This window comes from Musca autumnalis, unplaced genomic scaffold (assembly GCF_047663935.1).
Source record: "Musca autumnalis isolate F117 unplaced genomic scaffold, ASM4766393v1 scaffold_2, whole genome shotgun sequence".
NCBI classification, from domain to species: domain Eukaryota; kingdom Metazoa; phylum Arthropoda; class Insecta; order Diptera; family Muscidae; genus Musca; species Musca autumnalis.
In genome coordinates, this window is record NW_027411755.1 from 50,492,693 (window position 1) to 50,511,666 (window position 18,974).

General features: G+C 28.5%; 1 protein-coding gene across 4 annotated transcripts in view; it reads left to right on the top strand.

The window, feature by feature from the left end:
* Positions 1-1,162: 1,162 nt before the first annotated feature.
* Positions 1,163-18,974, top strand: part of LOC141393988 (centaurin-gamma-1A-like) — a 92,785-nt gene continuing 74,973 nt past the window's right edge. Inside the window, exon 1 of one of the 4 annotated variants that reach the window (XM_073967678.1) lies at positions 1,163-2,370. In XM_073967678.1, the coding sequence (XP_073823779.1) occupies positions 2,202-2,370 (169 nt within the window). In that variant the 5' untranslated portion in view covers positions 1,163-2,201. Of the gene's footprint in view, positions 2,371-11,548; positions 11,760-18,974 lie in introns of those variants that run through there. The other 3 variants (XM_073967677.1, XM_073967680.1, XM_073967679.1) reach the window with 3 other exon arrangements.

Here is an 18,974-nt window from a genome sequence, read left to right on the forward strand (position 1 = left end):
GATATCTCTTGAACAGGCTGAGGATATATCTCCGTCAGCAAAGCCGACTGATACTTTTTTACTTGTTATACAGGCACACACAAAAAAAGGTAGGAGCAGACATTCCAGACATTCATTTTCATTTCGTTTTAGCTTGATGGCCGTGGCCGATAGTCAAAAATTTCTGCGAATCAATCCGCTGCATATGACCGGCCGTCGTACAGTGTTTCAGAAAATGATTTTCCTGGACAAACCTCTAATTTGTTGTCCTCACCGATTGCTATTTTCTATACTGGATTCTGTAGTAAACATATGGAAACTAAGTAAACCAAAATTATTAGGCGTGGCGTACTCCTTAAGACTACTATTAAGACTAGTAAATGAGCGATATGTATATGTACATACATTTGGAATCGAATATATTAAAAAGTTCAATATATCTCATCACAATCGAATCTAAATATCCATCCATACATTAAATTTAGCCTATTTGATTTGTAATATTTTATATATAAAAAATAACAAATAAAATATTTATTTGATATGCCAATTTTAAAATTAAATTAAATTTATTACTTTAAATTATAATTTTGGTAAGATATTGTTGATATTGTTGTCCAACATCAAACTAAACCATTTTCTGCAAACAATTTCCTCAAATGTCCCATTCACCTCCTTACTTCTATGCCACAAAACTAGGTAATAACAAATAACAACAACAATCAACAAAGAAGGTGTTAGCGGAAACAATAGAAAAAGACAAAATCCACCCGCAAAACATGTCAAACATCTTTTGCGGCGGCATTGATAGAGGAAATAAATAACAGAATGAAAGAAAAAACAAAAAACTGCAATCTTCAAAGCCATTAAAGAAGAATACAGCAAGCAAAACAAAACACAAGAAAAATCGAGGAAAACATGGGAAAACTGGTTTCGCTCGCTGCTAACATTTCAAAACAAATGTTAAGGCAATAACATTACAGTACAACGTAACATAGCAATGTTAAATGGACTGTTAAAATTTCCCTTATGGATTTTGGAATTTTGTTGGTAATGAAAAAAAAAAAAACAACCACTTCATGCTTGCCGGCTTATGTTAGTTAAGGGGAAATATTAACATAATGTTTGGGAATCTCTGTTAATAACACAAGCACTGTTGCTTTTGCCTGTTAGTGACTCTGTTATTGCTATTGTGTGTGTTGTATCTGTGTGTTTTGCCATTTAATTATGTGCTGTTTGAAAATATTTCCCTTCAGTTGTGTTTTGTCTGAGCTAGAGGAGAGAACCGTTGCTTGTTGTATATGCGGGCCGGTTGTATGGGATTTTGTCGGGATTTCTTTATACGTCTCTTCGAGTTTTTTTTTATTTACGTGCGTGTGAAGAACCATCAATGGTTTGGGCCACATTGTACACAATAATAGTACCATAGTGCGGAATTTCGCGAGGGTTATCGTCAAAAAACAACAACACAATAACCAACTAATTACCAGAAAACCGACAATATTGGAATAACTCTCATTGTGGATTAATATAACAAATGCTGAAAAAATCAACAAAGTGCAACAAAAACAACATGGAATTGGAATAATAAAACAAATTGTGAAAAAGTATAAAAATTAATCAAATTGATTGCAAAAATATAACCCCCCCTTGGCCATATAACAACAATTATGTCACCCCACTGTGGATTTTATCAAAATATCGTAACATCTTCCCCATCATTCATTACCAATGGATAACAAGTGTTTATGGTAAAAACCAACAAAAATTGCATAAAATTAAATCAAATAAAATTAATGATTAAAATTCATTAATAAAAAAATTCCAACTCTTGAAGTCACAACCAGAAAAAAATAAAAAAAAAAAATATTTCTCGTGTTAATCAAGTCTTAGTCACAAATATGCAAATTTATTTCTAAAATACCATTGAAATAACGTTCGTTTTTGCAATTTCAAAAAACCAGAAATGTTTAATAACAAAGTTGTCACAAGTTTATCTGCAACAACAACAACAAATACCAAAGTTCAAAACAAGATAAAATCTTAAATAAGAAATTTTTTTTAAAGAAATAAAAAATTCTTAAAAAATCTCAAAACTAGTCCCAACAAGAAAAAAGTGTTACTTTTGTTACAAAATCCCTTAACTCTCCATAAAAAAAATATTTTATTAAAAGTTTGTTATTTTATTTATAAACAAAAAAACATAAACACATTTCTCCACAATGTTGGCTGTTAAAAATTTCTTTTTACCTGAACGCACCAAAGCTCCGGATACCCCCCAGCGTTTTTCCCGTATGCCGGAAGCATTTTTGCGCAGCATACGTCGCCGTTCGTTACGTGTCAAACGTGCCAAATCTCTAGTCGTTCCCGATCGGGAGAAAAGGAAATCAGGTGAGGTAGAGTGTTGTGAACAACGCGAACAAAAAATAGAAAATTAAAAATATAATATTAAAAAATTATGAAAAGTGCCAAAAAGAATAAACAAAAAGACATTTTTTTAAATTAAAAACATATAGCGTTTTTAATAAACAAAGATATTTCAAATATAAACAACAATTTGAATATATAAAAATTATTATTTTGAATTATAACGTGTTTTTCGAATTTTTACCAAATTGTCCCACTGTACTTCATTTTCGAGCAATGGTATCAAAGAAGAAAATAATTGTCGTTAAATTTCAATATAAAATCTGTAGTTACACTATATAGCAAGTTATCAGAACCGATTTATATATAGATGCAAAATGTGATGTTTTTGGCTAATTGTGTATTTTTTGGTTAATTTTAATTAGTCACTCAAATCTCCCATAAATATCCATTTTATGGGAATTCTCTTAAAGAACAAGATCTTCCTTATCGAATTTCACTGTAGATCACTGAACAAAAGAAACCTGTATTTACAATATATAGCAAGATATCTGTACCGATTTGTATATATATACAAAAAGTGATTTTTTGGTTTATTTTGGTGCATTTTGATTTTGCACCCGCAACTCCCATAAGTTTTAATCTTAGGTGGATTTTCCCAAAGAAAGAAATGTTTCTTATTAAATTTCACTATAGCTCACCGAACAAAAGAAATTTGTAGTTACAATATATAGCAAGTTATCAGCACCGATTTGTATATATAGACAAAAAGTAATTTATTGCTTAATTTGGGTCATTTTGAATTTTTAATCAAAACTTCCATAAATATTGATTTTAGGCGGATTGTCTCAAAGAAAAATATGTTCCTTATCAAATTTCACTATAGGTCGCCTAGTAAGAAGAAGCTGTATTTACAATATACAGCAAGTTATCCGTACCGATTTGTACATATATGCAAAAAGTGATTTTTTGATTAATTTTGGTGCATTTTAATTTTGCACCCGAAACTGCCATAAGTTTTAATTTTAGTTGGATTTTCCCAAGGAAAGAAATGTTCCTTATTAAATTTCACTATAGGCCACTGAACAAAAGAAATCTGTAGTTATAATATATAGCAAGTTATCAGCACCGATTTGTATATATAGGCAGAAAGTAATTTATTGCTTAATTTGGGTCATTTTGAATTTTTAATCAAACCTTCCATAAATATTGATTTTAGGTGGATTGTCTCAAAGAAAAAAAATTTCCTTATTAAATTTTACTATAGGTAACCTAATAAGAAGAAGCTGTATTTACAATATATAGCAAGTTATCCGTACCGTTTTATGTATATATGCAAAAAGTGATTTTTTGGTTAATTTTGGTGCATTTTGATTTTGCACCCGAAAATCCCATAAGTTTTAATTTTAGGTGGATTTTCCCAAAGAAAGAAATATTCCTTATAAAATTTCACTATAGGCCACTGAACAAAAGAAATCTGTAGTTACAATAAATAGCAAGTTATCAGCACCGATTTGTATATATAGACAAAAAGTAATTTATTGCTTAATTTGGGTCATTTTGAATTTTTAATCAAACCTTCCACAAATATTGATTTTAGGCGGATTGTCTCAAAGAAAATTATGGTCCTTATCAAATTTCACTATAGGTCGCCTAGTAAGAAGAAGCTGTATTTACAATATATAGCAAGTTATCCGTACCGTTTTATGTATATATGCAAAAAGTGATTTTTTTGGTTAATTTTGGTGCATTTTGATTTTGCACCCGAAACATCCATAGGTTTTAATTCTAGGTGGATTTTCCCAAAGAAAGAAATGCTCCTTATTAAATTTCGCCATAGGCCACTGAACAAAAGAAATCTGTAGTTACAATATATAGCAAGTTATCAGCACCGATTTGTATATATAGACTAAAAGTAATTTATTGCTTAATTTGGATCATTTTGAATTTTTAATCAAAACTTCCATAAATATTGTTTTTAGGTGGATTGTCTCAAAGAAAAATATGTTCCTTATCAAATTTCACTATAGGTCACCTAGTAAGAAGAATCTGTACGTGTAATATATAGCAAGTTATCGGCAGCGATATGTATATATAAGCAAAATGTGATTTTTTGGCCTAATTACGAATTTTTGTGAATTCTTGGAAATTTTTTAATAACCCACAAAACTTCATTTTAGGACATTGCTGTCAAAGACGGGAATAATATATTTAAACTTTGGCAAAAAGTTGCGGAACAAAATATGTCTCTACAAATAATACATCGTAGTAAAACATTAAAATCAATTTGGAATACATAAATAAAATGTCACTTATTTTTTGGGGAAATTCCACTCCATTTTAGAAGAGTAATGTTGAAGAGGAAAATAATCTATATAAAATTCGCTTCAAATAACGGAACAAAAAATATTTCTATATATAATATATATCAGTGAAATATTGAGATCAATTTGAAATATCTAAATGAAAATTAGTTAAGTTTTTTGGGTCTTTTTGATTTCAGTCCTAAATGTTGCGTTTCACTTCTTTTTAGAAGATTTATGTTGAGGGGGGAAATAATCTACATAAAATTTGGCTACAAATAATGGAATAAATGATATTTCTATATACAATATATATCAGTGAAATATTGAGATTAATTTGGAATACATAAATAAAATGTGACTTACGTTTTTGGGGGAATTTTAATTTCACTCCCAAATCTGGTGTTCCACTTCATTTTAGAAGGGTGATGTTAAAGGTGAAAATAATCTACGTACAATTTCGCTACAAATAACGGAACAAATGACATCCCTACATATAATATATAGTAGTGAAATTTTGAGATCAATTTGGAATATATAAATAAAAATTAAGTCATTTTTTGGGTCTTTTTGATTTCAGTCCCAAATTGTACATTGAATTTCATTGTAGCAGGTTTAGGTTAAAGGAACAAATAAACTTCATCAAATTTCATCCTAGGTCACCAAAGAAAATATATCCATGGCTATAGTATATAGGCATAAAATATCAGGTTCAACTTTTGATATGTAAATATAACATATATTCCTAAATTGCTTTCATTTAATTTAATACTGAATAAGTACATAAATCAGATGTTGTACTTCATTTTAGCAGGGCGGGGCTAAGAGTAAAATTAAACTACATCAAATTTCATCCTGGGTCACCGAAGAAAATAAATCTCTAGCTATAGTATATAGGCATAAAATGTCAGGTTCAACTTTTGATATGTAAATATAACATATATTTCTAAATTCCTTTCATTTAATTTAATACTGAATAAGTACCTAAATCAGATGTTGTACTTCATTTTAGCAGTGAGGGGCTAAAGGAGAAATTGAACTACATCAAATTTCACCCTAGGTCACCAAAGAAAATAAATCTCTAGCTATAGTATATAGGCATGAAATGTCAGGGCCAACTTCTGATATGCTAATATTAGAAATGTTTATATTTTTTTTATTAATTTTTAACATTGAGTAAGTGCCTAAATCTCATGCTGTACTTCATTTTAGCAGGATGGGCCTAAGGGAAAAATTGAACTACATCAAATTTCGTTATAGGTCACTGAACAATAGAAATCTCCAGCTGCAATATACAACCTTGAAATATCAATAGCAATATCAGATATATAAACAAGTATTTTATATTTAAGTAATTTTATATTTATTTGAATTATGGCACCAATACGCCCATAATACTCAGTTCTAGGGGAACGATGTAAAGTAACAAAATAATCTACATCAAATTTCACTATGGGTCCCCAAATAAAAGTATACGGTAGCTATAACCTTAGGCTATCAAATAGAACTATCAATTTCATTATTTATAAATAACAAATGATTTAATGATTTTTTGGGTTATTTTGGATAAGTGTCCCAAATATCGAGTTACGCTTCATGTTAGAGGATTGGGGTTAAAGGTCAATATATTCCAAATCAATTTTCACTATGTGTTCCCAAATAACAGTATTTGGTAGCTATAATATAAAGCTGTGAAACAAAGCTATAAATGTCGGGATTTATAAAAAAGAATTTGTAAATAGATATTTTGGGTTTATTTGGAATAACTGTCCCAAATACCCAGTTATTCTTCATGTTCGAGTGTTGGGCTTAAAGAACAAAATATTCTACAGCGAATTTCACTATGGGTCCCCCAAAAATAGTATTAGTTAGCTATAATATAAAGCTGTAAAACAGAGCTATCAAATTATAACTAAGAATGGGTTAAAATATTTTTTTGGTTTATTTTCAAAAAGGGTCGCAAATATCAAGTTCTAGTTCAGGTTAGAGAGTTGGGGTAAAAGGACAAAATATTCTACATCGAATTCCACTATGGGTTTTCAAACAAAAGAAAGCCCCATATATAATGGGTATTTATATAAAAAATTTTTTAATTGCTATTCTGCAAGCTCCAAGATCAGCAATCTCCATCTTAACCCATTATCCCAGTTAATTTTATTATCAATGTTCAACTTTTTGCGTCATAACAATTGAAAGCCATGTTTAAAAGACTCCACACGACAACCCTATCGTCATATTACAATTTGCATTTATAATTTTTAACACTTCATTTATTATTTAATTATTGTTTTTTTTTGCTATTGTTTGTAAAACAATTCAACACAAAGACAAACTAAAATTAAGTAATTTAATGTTTGTTTGTAATAATTGTTATTTTTAGTTGTGTGTATTTGTGTTTTGAAAACTTTGTTTGTAATCTTTGTAACTGCAAGAGAAACAGCAGCAGCAACATCATTATAAAGTTTTATTATTATTAAAGTTTATTTTTTATTTTTTGGCAAATCATAAGTTTGTACTACAGTACATACATATGTATGATGAATGTAAAAGTATTGTTGTTCCGTAATTTATTGTTGAGTGATTGTGTGTGCCAAAGCCCCAGAGTTGGGCTGGCTCCTACTACATTTGTATGACATTTGAACGACGACAAATGGAAGAGTTGTATTGAGTTGTGGAAGTCACAATAAAAACTAATAAAAAAACATTGTTTGGCTGCTGTAATATCTTTCTTTTATTTTCTGTGGAGGTCTTATTATGATGGAAGAGGAGATGGCTTTCAAAACTAGGAAACCACGTCATGGTCATTTTGATAAATTATTGTTATTATTATTAGGTAACGCTAATAGTAGCTCTTGCTTGTTGAATGTTGAACTATATTAAGATTGCATGAAAAAGATTTTTTTTTGGTGGACAAAGAGAAGGAAGCAGAAGAAGAGAAAAACAACAACAGCCAGCACCGCCACCACATGTAATTACTATTGAAAGTGAAATTTTACAATTTTTGTTGAGATTGACAAGAAACAAAATTATTGTATTCAGCAAAATGAAGGGTAATATTGCCAAACTAAATCTTGATAAATAGTATTTTGAATTGTTATTACAAAGCAAAATAGTTTTTTTAATAATGATGAAAGAAAAACGAAAGCGGAAATGATGTGTGGCATTATTAATTTAATTATTTTAAATTTTCAATATCTTAAAATTTTTATTTTTTGGCAATAAAATTTCGTTAAATATGACATTTAAAAGAGCGTTATAATTTTACGTATCCATTGTGATTCAAGAAATATTCTGGAAATTATTATGCTAAATATTTAAACCCGTAATAATCTGCAATTCGGCAATAATGGATCTGCATTTAGTTTCAGTTGCTTTCTTGTGTTAATGATTTAAATCTTCCGCCTGAATGTATGCTCATTTATTTATCTACCTGAATCAACTCAGGATTAATATTACTTAAAATTTCAAGTATAGATGACGTTATATTTTTATCTATCCATTGATTTTCATGGAATTATTGTGCTAAATATTTAAATCCAATAATCTGCGACTTATTCGGTAATAATAGTCTGAAAATAGTTTCAGTTGCTTGTTAGATTTAATTACTTAAAATGTTTCCGCCTGAAAGTATGCTCTTCTATTTATCTGTCTGATGTTGTTTATTGTTTAATATTATTTAAAATTTTGAAGTATAGATGCCGTTATAGTGAATATCACAGAATTAATAATATATTTCCAAATTCTATTTCGAAATCCAATTGCAGTTTCTTCTAAGACGAATTTGAAACCCTAGCCTTTGATAAACGTTGTAGATCTCCTCCGCCACTCTCCTTGAAATTTATGGCATATTGTTTGGCAGTGAAGTTTAAGTTAAAATCGCACTTAAAATATATGAACATATTTTGTACATTTGACACTTTTAAATATTTATTTCAAGTCAAAAAAAATATAAAAAGACAATCTAGGATAGGGGGATATAGTCTGTGAATTCGAAGTATAGATGTCGTTATAGTGAATATGAGTTGATGATGTTTTTCCAAAATCCAATTGCAATTTCTACTAAGATGAATTTTCAGATCTACTGTCCTTTTCCGCCATTCTCCTTCACATTTACCACAAATTTTTTTGTCGTAAAATTTCAGTTAAAGTCGCATTTAAATGACATAAAAGTATTTTGTACATTTAAATATTTATTTCAGTTCAAAAATTATATCGAGATTTATTGTGATACATTTTTTGGATGCTATAGTCTGCGTCTTATTATTAATAATATTCCCCCTAAAAGTATGCTCATATATTCATCTGTCTGAAGCAACTCCAACATAATTTTATTTAAAATTTGAAATATAGATGGTGTCACAATGAATTTGACAAAATTGATGATATTTTTCATTCAATTTTGGAAAATCAATTGCAATTTGTTCTAAGACGAATTTTCAGAAACTCGTAGTCCTCTTGAAAACCTCGTAGACCCCTTCCGTCACTCTCCTTGACATTTACCACCAAATTTTTGGCAATGAAATTTCAGTTAAAATCGCATTTAAATGATATAAAAATATTTTGTACATTCGACAACTTTTAATATTTATTTCAGTTCAAAAAGTATGTAGAGATTTATTGTGATAATTTTTTAGATGCTATAGTCTGCGTCTTATTATTAATAATAATATTCCCCCTAAAAGTATGCTCATATATTCATCTATCTGAAGCAACTCAGACATAATTTTATTTAACAATTGAAATATAGATGGCGTCATATTGAATATGACAAAATTGATGATATTTTTCATTCAATTTTGAAATCCAATTGCAATTTCTACTAAAACGAATTTTCACAAACTCATAGCCCTCTTGAAAACCTCGTAGACCCCTTCCGCCACTCTCCTGGACATTTACGACCAAATTTTTGGTAAAATCACATTTAAATATATATGAAAGTATTTAGTACCATCGATATCTTTAAATATTTATTTCAGTTCAAAAAGTATATAGAGATTTATTGTGAAAAATTTTTTTATTATTAATTGTTTAAATATGCCCCCTAAAAGTATGCTCATATATTCCTCTGTATGAAACAACTTCGACATAAGTTTATTTAAAATTTGAAATATAGATGGGGGCATAATGAATATTAAGAAATTGATGATATTTTTCCAAATTTTATTCAATTTTGAAATCCGATTGCAATTTCTTCTAAGACAAATGTTCAGACCTTCTCTTATGAACCTCTTAGCCATCTTTCACCATTTTCCTGAAAATTTATAATATTTTTTTGGCAGTGAAATTTTAGTTAAAATCGCATTTAAAATATATGAAAGTATTTTGAACATTCGACATCTTTATATATTTATTTCAATTCAAAGAAAAGAGATTTATTGGGTTACATTTTTAGATACTTTAGTCTAAGACTTTTTCGTTAATAATATAGTTGGATCTAGTTGCTTGCAAGTCTTAGTTATTTACATATTCCCCCTAAAAGTATGCTCATCAATTTAGTTTTGCGAATTCAACTTAGGTATAACAATTATTTATTATATTAAATTTGATGTATAGATGATGTTAAACAAGTTGTGAAAGATCCATGATACTTTTTGCAATTTCAATGAAATTTCGAAATGCAATTGCAATTTCTTTTAAGGCAAACTTTAACTGTACCCTTTGAAGAATTTTCGCACCATTCTTGGGCCTCTTTTGCCATTCTCCTTTGTATTTATAACATGAAATGACCCATACATTGCATTTATAAGCCCATAACGATTTTCAAAAATATTGTATCTCAAAAAGTGTCGAGTCAAATTGTTATCAACAAACCTACATACATATGTTGTTGATCTTTCAACTGTCTCTGTGCCTCAAATATTTGCAAAGCCACACGGGGGACCAATATAATGAGAACAGCCATCTTGCCCTCCTCCTCCTCTTTCCATGAATGTATAAGTGACAATCACATGAATATGACCACAAAGTTCACAGATAATAAAAGAAGAAGAAAAAAAAATACAGATGAAAGATAGACAGCTGGATGATTGGGTGGCTGGCTGGCCGGATAACTGGACAGAAAATATACATTGTTAAATAAAATTGTCTATCATAATCTAATTGAGTTTATTTATTAATAAAAGAAATATAAATTGTCAAGAATTCAAAAAAAAAACATTTGAAAAAAATTTTAAAAAATGTTTATAAATGTGGGAAAAATGTTAGTAAGAAATTTATTTATAAAGAATTTATAACTAATATAAGACAAGGATTACTCGATCACATTTTTATAATAAGAACAAAAACATATTTGTTAATTCATTTTAATTATGTATTTATAAAGTTAAAATAAAAGAAAATATATCATTACAATGTCTTCTATTGTATGATCAAATAACTTATATTCATTTAAATCACTTCCATCAAAGGAAATAAAATTTAAAATTTTGACATAAACGACCTCTCACCTGTTTCAAATATTTTCGATTGCCACTTTTCCTCACTTGACACATTTCCCTCATAAAAATCGCCGCTATTGCAATCATGTGACATTTATTTGCCTAACATTTGTTTTTATTTTTTCAAAATCTTAAATTCTTTGTTACTATTTCAATTTCGAAAACCAAACCAAATCGAAAGAAAAAATGCTTGGCATTTGTTCTTCATTCAGTCTTTTAATCTATTTGAATTTCTATTAGATTTTATATAGGTGTTGTCCGTCCGTCTGTTGAGCTTTTCATCACAACAGCAGCTAGAATAAAAAAAATTTGCACAACATTATCTGTTGTTATTTTTAGTCAGTAAAATAAAATAAAATTAAGAAAAAAAAAAACGCTTGAGACAACAATAACACGAATATCAACAACTCAGCTGACACAGAAATAATCGCATGGTTCAATATAATCACAAACATTTATTGTGGCATGATTTGCGGGCCAGCTTTTTTTCATAGTCATCAGTCGCAGTCAAGTGGCATACATCTGTCAGTGGTTTATGAAAAATATATAAATTTGTTTGTGTTTTACAACAAGACATTATTTATTAATTAATATAAATTTTTTTCTTAAATACTTTGTACGGAGATATTAAGAGTTCATTCAACCTGGGTTAAAATGCAATGATGCGAATTAAGTACAAAGCATGATTAAAAATCAAGTGATAAGGCATAGAGTATTGCAACTATTTGATTTTATAAAAAAAAACATAAATTGCATTCAAAGAAAATATTTCAAATACAGTATTAAAAAAATTATCAATTTATGCCTAAGGAATCAAGTGTCAGTACGGAGATAATAGAAATTAATTTTTTATTGATTATTATTATTAAAATTTAAAAGTTTTTGCTATAAAAATGTGTTCTTGTATAATTTTTAATTTGTTTTACCATAAATTATTTACAAATCGCCCCAGAACCTCATAAAACACTAACGCCTACATGCAAACAGTTAACTTTATTGACATACACGTTTAACAAACAATGCAGCAAATTCTCATTGTGTTTGCCATAAAAATAACATAAATATGTTTTCATTGCACCCACACCCAAGCAAGCAAGTGAACTATTTGTTTACATCATAAAGCTAGCTACATGTTTACCTTACGCTTGTTTACATCACAAAGGCTTCTTTAAATAGCAATGAGACTAATTCTCATTCAGTTTGGCAAAGAAATTTATAAAATATTTATAAAAAACTGTTTACATCACAAAGACTTCTTTAAATAGCAATGAGACTAATTCTCATTCAGTTTCGCAAACAAATTTATAAAATATTGAACTTAAATTTTAGGAAAATTTACACAAATTTCATATTTTATTGCAAAGATTTTTCCTTAACTTGTCTATATCTCAAAAAGAATAATTCTCATTTATTTTGTTAAAAAATATAAGACATTCAAATTCAAGGTAATTTGCACAACTTTCATATTTTATTCCAAGGAGGTTGTCCCCAAAGATTATGCACGTGAATTTTCATAGACAATATTTCTTATCAATTTTAATTCCATAAATATTTTATTTCCTTTAATATTTCTTAATTAATCCCCACAGAATAACCCCTTTTTGGGAATCCCTTTTATCATCTCTTTTTACTTTCTTTTTTCCATTCTTATTGAATGACTAATAAATGGTTTCCCCCCACATTCCAAGTTTCTTGGGTTTCTTTTCATGAAACATGTGTAAATTTTTATCTAAAAATGTCATAACATTCTGGCTTTTTGTTTGATTAGTTTTCGTTTATCTTTAAGGAAATATCTAGGATTGTTGTTATTTGATACAAGCATATATCATTGTTGTCATAGCAACAACAATAATAATAAATAATAGTACCAGAAGAACAAAATTTTGTACAAACAGTAGCTTTGTATTTTACCTTTACCAAAAAAAAAAAAAAGACATAACCAAAAATATGGAACACATCATCAATCATAGTCAACCACAGCAAATTAGCCCTTCTTGTGCTTTCCCCTTAAACAAACTCACTAATTTTGTGTAAAGAACTTCAAGTAAAAATGAAAAAAAAAAATAAATATTTCTAAATCGTCATGATTTTAATGTGAAGAAAGACATTGAAAATATTTCAAAGTTGTATGAAAAAACTCAATTGGTTTGTAATCAGAAACTAATCCAATGATCTGAAATGTTAGCTTATAAAAAGTATTTAAAAATTTCTTTCATACTGAAATGTCCATTGAGGTCTACAAAAGTTTGGATTCCGAACAAAATAGAGTTGTGTAGTTCCGGAACGAACTAGTTCCAAGAAACTATTCCCGACAAGGAACTGTTGGAACTATATCCAGCTCTTACATTTATATAGTTCCTTTAGTTCATATAGTTCCTTTCGCCCTTGTCGTTCCTATAATTTGACATCGATCATTCCTCATTGCTGTTTATTCACTGTAATTTATTTATTTTTATGTCAATTCATCCACAAAACGATTAAACGTTTCGGTCTTGGGAATATTTGGAACGAAGGTAACAAAAAGAACAATGAAAGAGAGAGATTCGGTGAACTATTTAGGTCTCGGAACGATAAGAACTATGAACGAGAAAGATTCGTTGAACTATATCGGCCTCGGAACTATTTGGAACGAAAAGAACAATGAAAGAGAAAGATTCGTTGAACTATATCGGTCTTGGAACTATGGAACTATATTAAGGAACTAGTTCCTTTTGGGAAAAGGAACTAGAAAGATCGATCCGTTCCGGGAACTAGATTGCCCAACTCTAGAACAATATATAACTGAGAATTATAAACATTACTTTTAAAAATTAAAAATTGGATAGTCTCTTATTTTTACTAAACATCTTAGATCTGAACAAAAATATGATAAATAACTTTGACTCGGACGCCACCTATTATATGAAAATTGCAATACTGAAATTAGCGAAGATTTACACCACTTCACCCAATCAAGAAATTTGTAAAAATTAGCGGTTCAGCTGAGTTTGTTTTCCAAATGCCGCCTTAGATATTGGTGGCACTCGGAATACAAACTTAACCACGAGATTGAATAGTACTTTATTAACTCAAAATCTTAGACCAAAAAAGGCATGATCAAGTAAAGAGCATGGCGCCACCTACTGAGTGTAAATTGCAATACTGAAGTTAGTACAGATTTACTCCACTTAACGTAGGACTAAAATAGTTACAATGTCTCGATAAAGTCTGTATTCCGAATTCCACCTTCATCTAACCAAGAAATTTGTAAAAATTACCTTTAATAAATTCTAAAAAAGTTTGAATAGCTGCTTCTTCAACTGTCAACTGAAATTTCCATTGAGGTCTAAAAAAGTTTGGATTCCGAACAATATATAACCGAGAACTATAAACATTACGGAAAAAACTCAAAAAATAAAAATTGGATAGTCTCTTATTTTTTCTAAAATTCTTAGATCTAAAAAAATATGATAAATAACTTTGGCAGTGACGCCATCTACTTTACGAAAATTGCAATACTGAAATTAGTAAAGATTTACACCACCACCACGTATGACGAATATACCACCTAACCAAGAAATTTGTAAAAAATAGCGACTCAGCTGAGTTTGTATTCCGAATTCTGTCTTAGATATTGATGGCATTCGGAATACAAACATAACCACGAGATTGAATAGTACTTTATTAACTCAATATCTTAGATCTAAAAACTGACATGATCAAGTATGGTGAAAAGAGCGCGGCGCCACCTACTGAGTGTAAATTGTAATACTGAAATTAGTGCAGATTCACACCACTTAAGGTATGACGAATAGGTAACAATGTCTGTATTCCGATTATCAGCATAATCTAGCCTAGAAATATATAAAAATTGCCATGAATAAATTCTAAAAAGTTTAAATAGTCTCTAATTAAAATTTTTAGAAAAATAGTGCCGAACGGACGAAGAAAGATGAAAAGGCTTTTGGCGATAATTATATTGGGCATATCTTCAGTTCAATTGTCATACATAGAGATAAATGTCTGTCAGAAATCCATCGAGCAAAAGAAAAGGTTATCAATCTTCTTTGCCATGCAAGAGCATCTGTGGCAATTCACGTGTGTCGTGTATAAATTTCAAGAGACAGGTTTTGAGCTGAGTTGGGATTTAAAGATCATTATGAACCTCTCCTGCCTACCCAAATCATTCGAATATTTACAATTTGCCACAAATTAAGTGCTTTTAAAGCAGTAGAAAATTGCCCTGTTCCAGAATCGGCAAAAGTCTAAAATTTTTGAAATTTTAACAGTTTTTTCTTTATACATTTTTCAAAAAATTAAAAAAATAGTAGTTTCTTGAAGGTCTAGAACCAATGAACGAAAACAAACAAAACGATTCCCGTACCAATCACACGAAGTCACAAACTTTTCAGTTTCTCTGAATAGTTTCGCTCTCAAACAAAAAACCACAAACTTTTCAATGCAAAAATACGAAACCCGTACGATTACTGAAATGTACTTCGGCTAGACACACTAGGTTGATGTGTTTGATGTTTTCAACCACCAAACGAATCATTCATTCATTGAATCGTTCATGTGTTTTGAACTTTTTCGTTTTCTATCTGTTTTTGTGGAATGAGAGCTTTTCGCTATTCGTTTTGTTCGCACTCACGAATGTAAACAAAACGAAACAAACCATCGAGCTCGGTCAACGTGGGTTATGTTTCGTTTTGTATTGTTCCTATGAAAAATACGAAACGAAACCATTGGAAATGTTTCTAAAAGTATAGTAGTAAAAATTTTATGAAAACAAAAATGAATCAAATAATTTTTCAAAACACCAAAACGACTTAGAGAAGCTTGCCATATGTTGGAATTTCTCTCTCCCGAACTTCAATATTTTGTCTCTGAATAGAGGGCTGCATTGAGATTTATTTTCTTATTTTTCCCAAGTTTTAAAAAATATAATTTTTTTCCAAATATTTCCAACAAATTCTGTCTATAGAATTATTTTTTCAAATTAATCAGGAATAAGATTATATCACAAATTTCATATTTTAACACTTTTTTATGTAAGGAAATCTGTTTTATTTTGTCTTTGAATTGCGAATGGCTTCAAGTATTTTGTAGTAGTTTTAAACAATTCTTTCTTATCTCCAACTTTCTCGAACAACTTCAACTTGTTGAATAATTTTCCTTCTCGAACTTTGACATTTTATCTCTGAATGGGAAGCTGCATTGAGAATTATTTACGTATTTTTCCCAAGCCTTAAAAAATATTACATATTTTTTTGTGAATTATTTTCAATAAATTCTGTCTTTAGAATAATTTTTCAAATTAATTAGGAATAAGAACATATCACAAATTTTGCTTCATATTATAACACTTGTTGTGCGTAAGGAAATCTGTAATATTTTGTTTTTGAAGAACTCGCCATTGAGAAAGATTTCACGTATTTTTTTTTTCGTGCCGTTAAAAATTTGTTCTTATTGCAAACTTTCTCGAACAAGTTTAAGTTTTATGGCCTGTTTCACTAGGACGATTCGAATACAAATTCGTTCGACTTACTACCAAACTTCTGTTTTTTGAAAAATATTTGATTCATTGTGTTTTCAATCAAATAATCTATCTACAACAATAGGAGTTTGGTAGCAATTCGAACGAATTTGAATTCGAATCGTGTTAGAGAAACAGGTCATTAGAATATTATTTCAAATTCATTACCTGTAGAAACAAATTATAACACATTTTACTTCATATTATAACACTTAAGCAAGTTGGGGATCTTTAAGATTTTTCTTTGAACAGCTCTCCATTTACGTATGTTTTACTTACATTACAAATGTTTATAAATTCTAATATTAGCATAATTTTTCAAAATCATCACTGTCAGATATAGAATATTACATATTTCTTCTTTTTATAACACTTTTTTAAGTGGGAAAATCTGTAATATTTTGTCTTTAAAGAACTCTTACAATTGAGAATTATTTTGGAATATGTTTTCACTAACATTAAAAAAATTACTTATTATTTTTTTTTTATAAATTTTATTGACAGAATTGTATTTTTTGAATAATTTTGCAGGTTCTTCCCTTGTAGAAACAAATTATAAAACAATTTGCTTTATGTTATACAGCTTTTTTAATAGGAAATTCTGTAACATTTTATCTTGAAAAGCTCAATATTAAAAATATTGTGCGTATTTTTTTCAATACCTTTAAAGAATGATTATTTTTTGCAAATTATTTTGAATAAATTCTATTTTTAGAATATCTTTTCAAACTCATCTCTAGTAGAAACAAATTATAACACTTTTTTATGTAAGGAAATCTGTAATATGTTGTCTTTGAAGAACTCTTACCATTATTTTTTGTAAATTATTTAATTCTATTTTTAGAAAATTTTGTCAAGTTCTTCCCTTGTAGAAACAAATTATAACACATTTTCTGCAATTATAACACTTTTAGAGAAATGTGATATATTGTTTTTCAAAATAGTCAGGCTTAATCACATAGTCGTTGTTTTAATATTTTATTAAAACAACTTTAATTTATTAGTGGGAAAAAATTGGCGATGTTTACCAAGGGGTAAGGCAGGGAAGACTATAGTTTCAGATCTCGCCACACAAAACAATTTTCTTTATGTTATACAGCTTTTTAATAGGAAATTCTGTAACATTTTGTCTTGAAAAGCCCAACATTAAGGATATCGTATATTTTTTTAATACCTATAAAGAATGATTATTTTTTGCAAATTTTTTTTGAATAAATTCTATTTTTCGGATATCTTTTCAAACTCATCTCTTCTTGAAACAAATTATAACACTTTTTCAAGTGGCAAAATCTGTAATACCTTGTCATTGAAGAGCTTCCACCATTGGGAATTTTTTAGGAATATATTTTTTACTACTTTTAAAAATGGCTAATTATATTTTTTTGAAAAAATTATTGAATCAATTCTATTACAAGAATATTTTTTTCAAGTCCTTTCCTTGTTGAAACAAATTATAACACATATTCTGCATTTATAACACATTTAGAGCAATTTCATATATTTTGTCTTGAAGTAAATTTACATTGGGAATTATTTAATTTTTTTTACGAGATTAAAAAATAATTTTTTATTTATTATTTCGCAAATAATTTTAAACATGTAATATGTTACGTTATATATATTATACAGCTTTTTAATAGGAAATTCTGTACCATTTTGTCTCGAAAAGCTCAACATTAAGAATATTGTGGGTATTTTTTCAATACCTTTAAAGAATGATAATTTTTTACAAATTATTTTGAACAAATTCTATTTTTAGTATATCTTTTCAAACTCATCTCTTGTAGAAACAAATTATAACACTTTTTTCAAGTGGCAACTTCTGTTATAACTTGTCATTGAAGAGCTCCCAGCATTGGGAATTTGTTTGGAATATATTTTTTACTACTTTTAAAAATGGCTAATTATTATTATTATTATTATTTTTTTTTTTTTGTAAATTATATTGAATAAATTCTATTTCTAGAATAATTCAGAACACATATCCTGCATTTATAACGCTTTTAGAGAAATCTGATATATTTTGTCTTAAAGTAAATCTACATTGGGAATTATTTAATTTTTTTCACGATATTCAAAAAATATTTTTTTATTTATTATTTCGCAAAATGAGGGTTGGCGTTTTTTTGTTTGGGATAACGACTTCTATTTTGTTTTTCAAAATAGTCAGGCTTAATCCCATAGTCGTTGTTTTAATATTTTATTAAATATTATTCTTTTTTAGAATAAATTTTAAAACTCATCACTTAAAATGAAAAAAATACAATAATATTTTATTGTATTTACACTTTTTTAATGCGGAAATGTGTCAATTTGCCAAGCTATCTTGGGAAAGATAATATCACACATTTTTCTTTATATTATAACACTTTT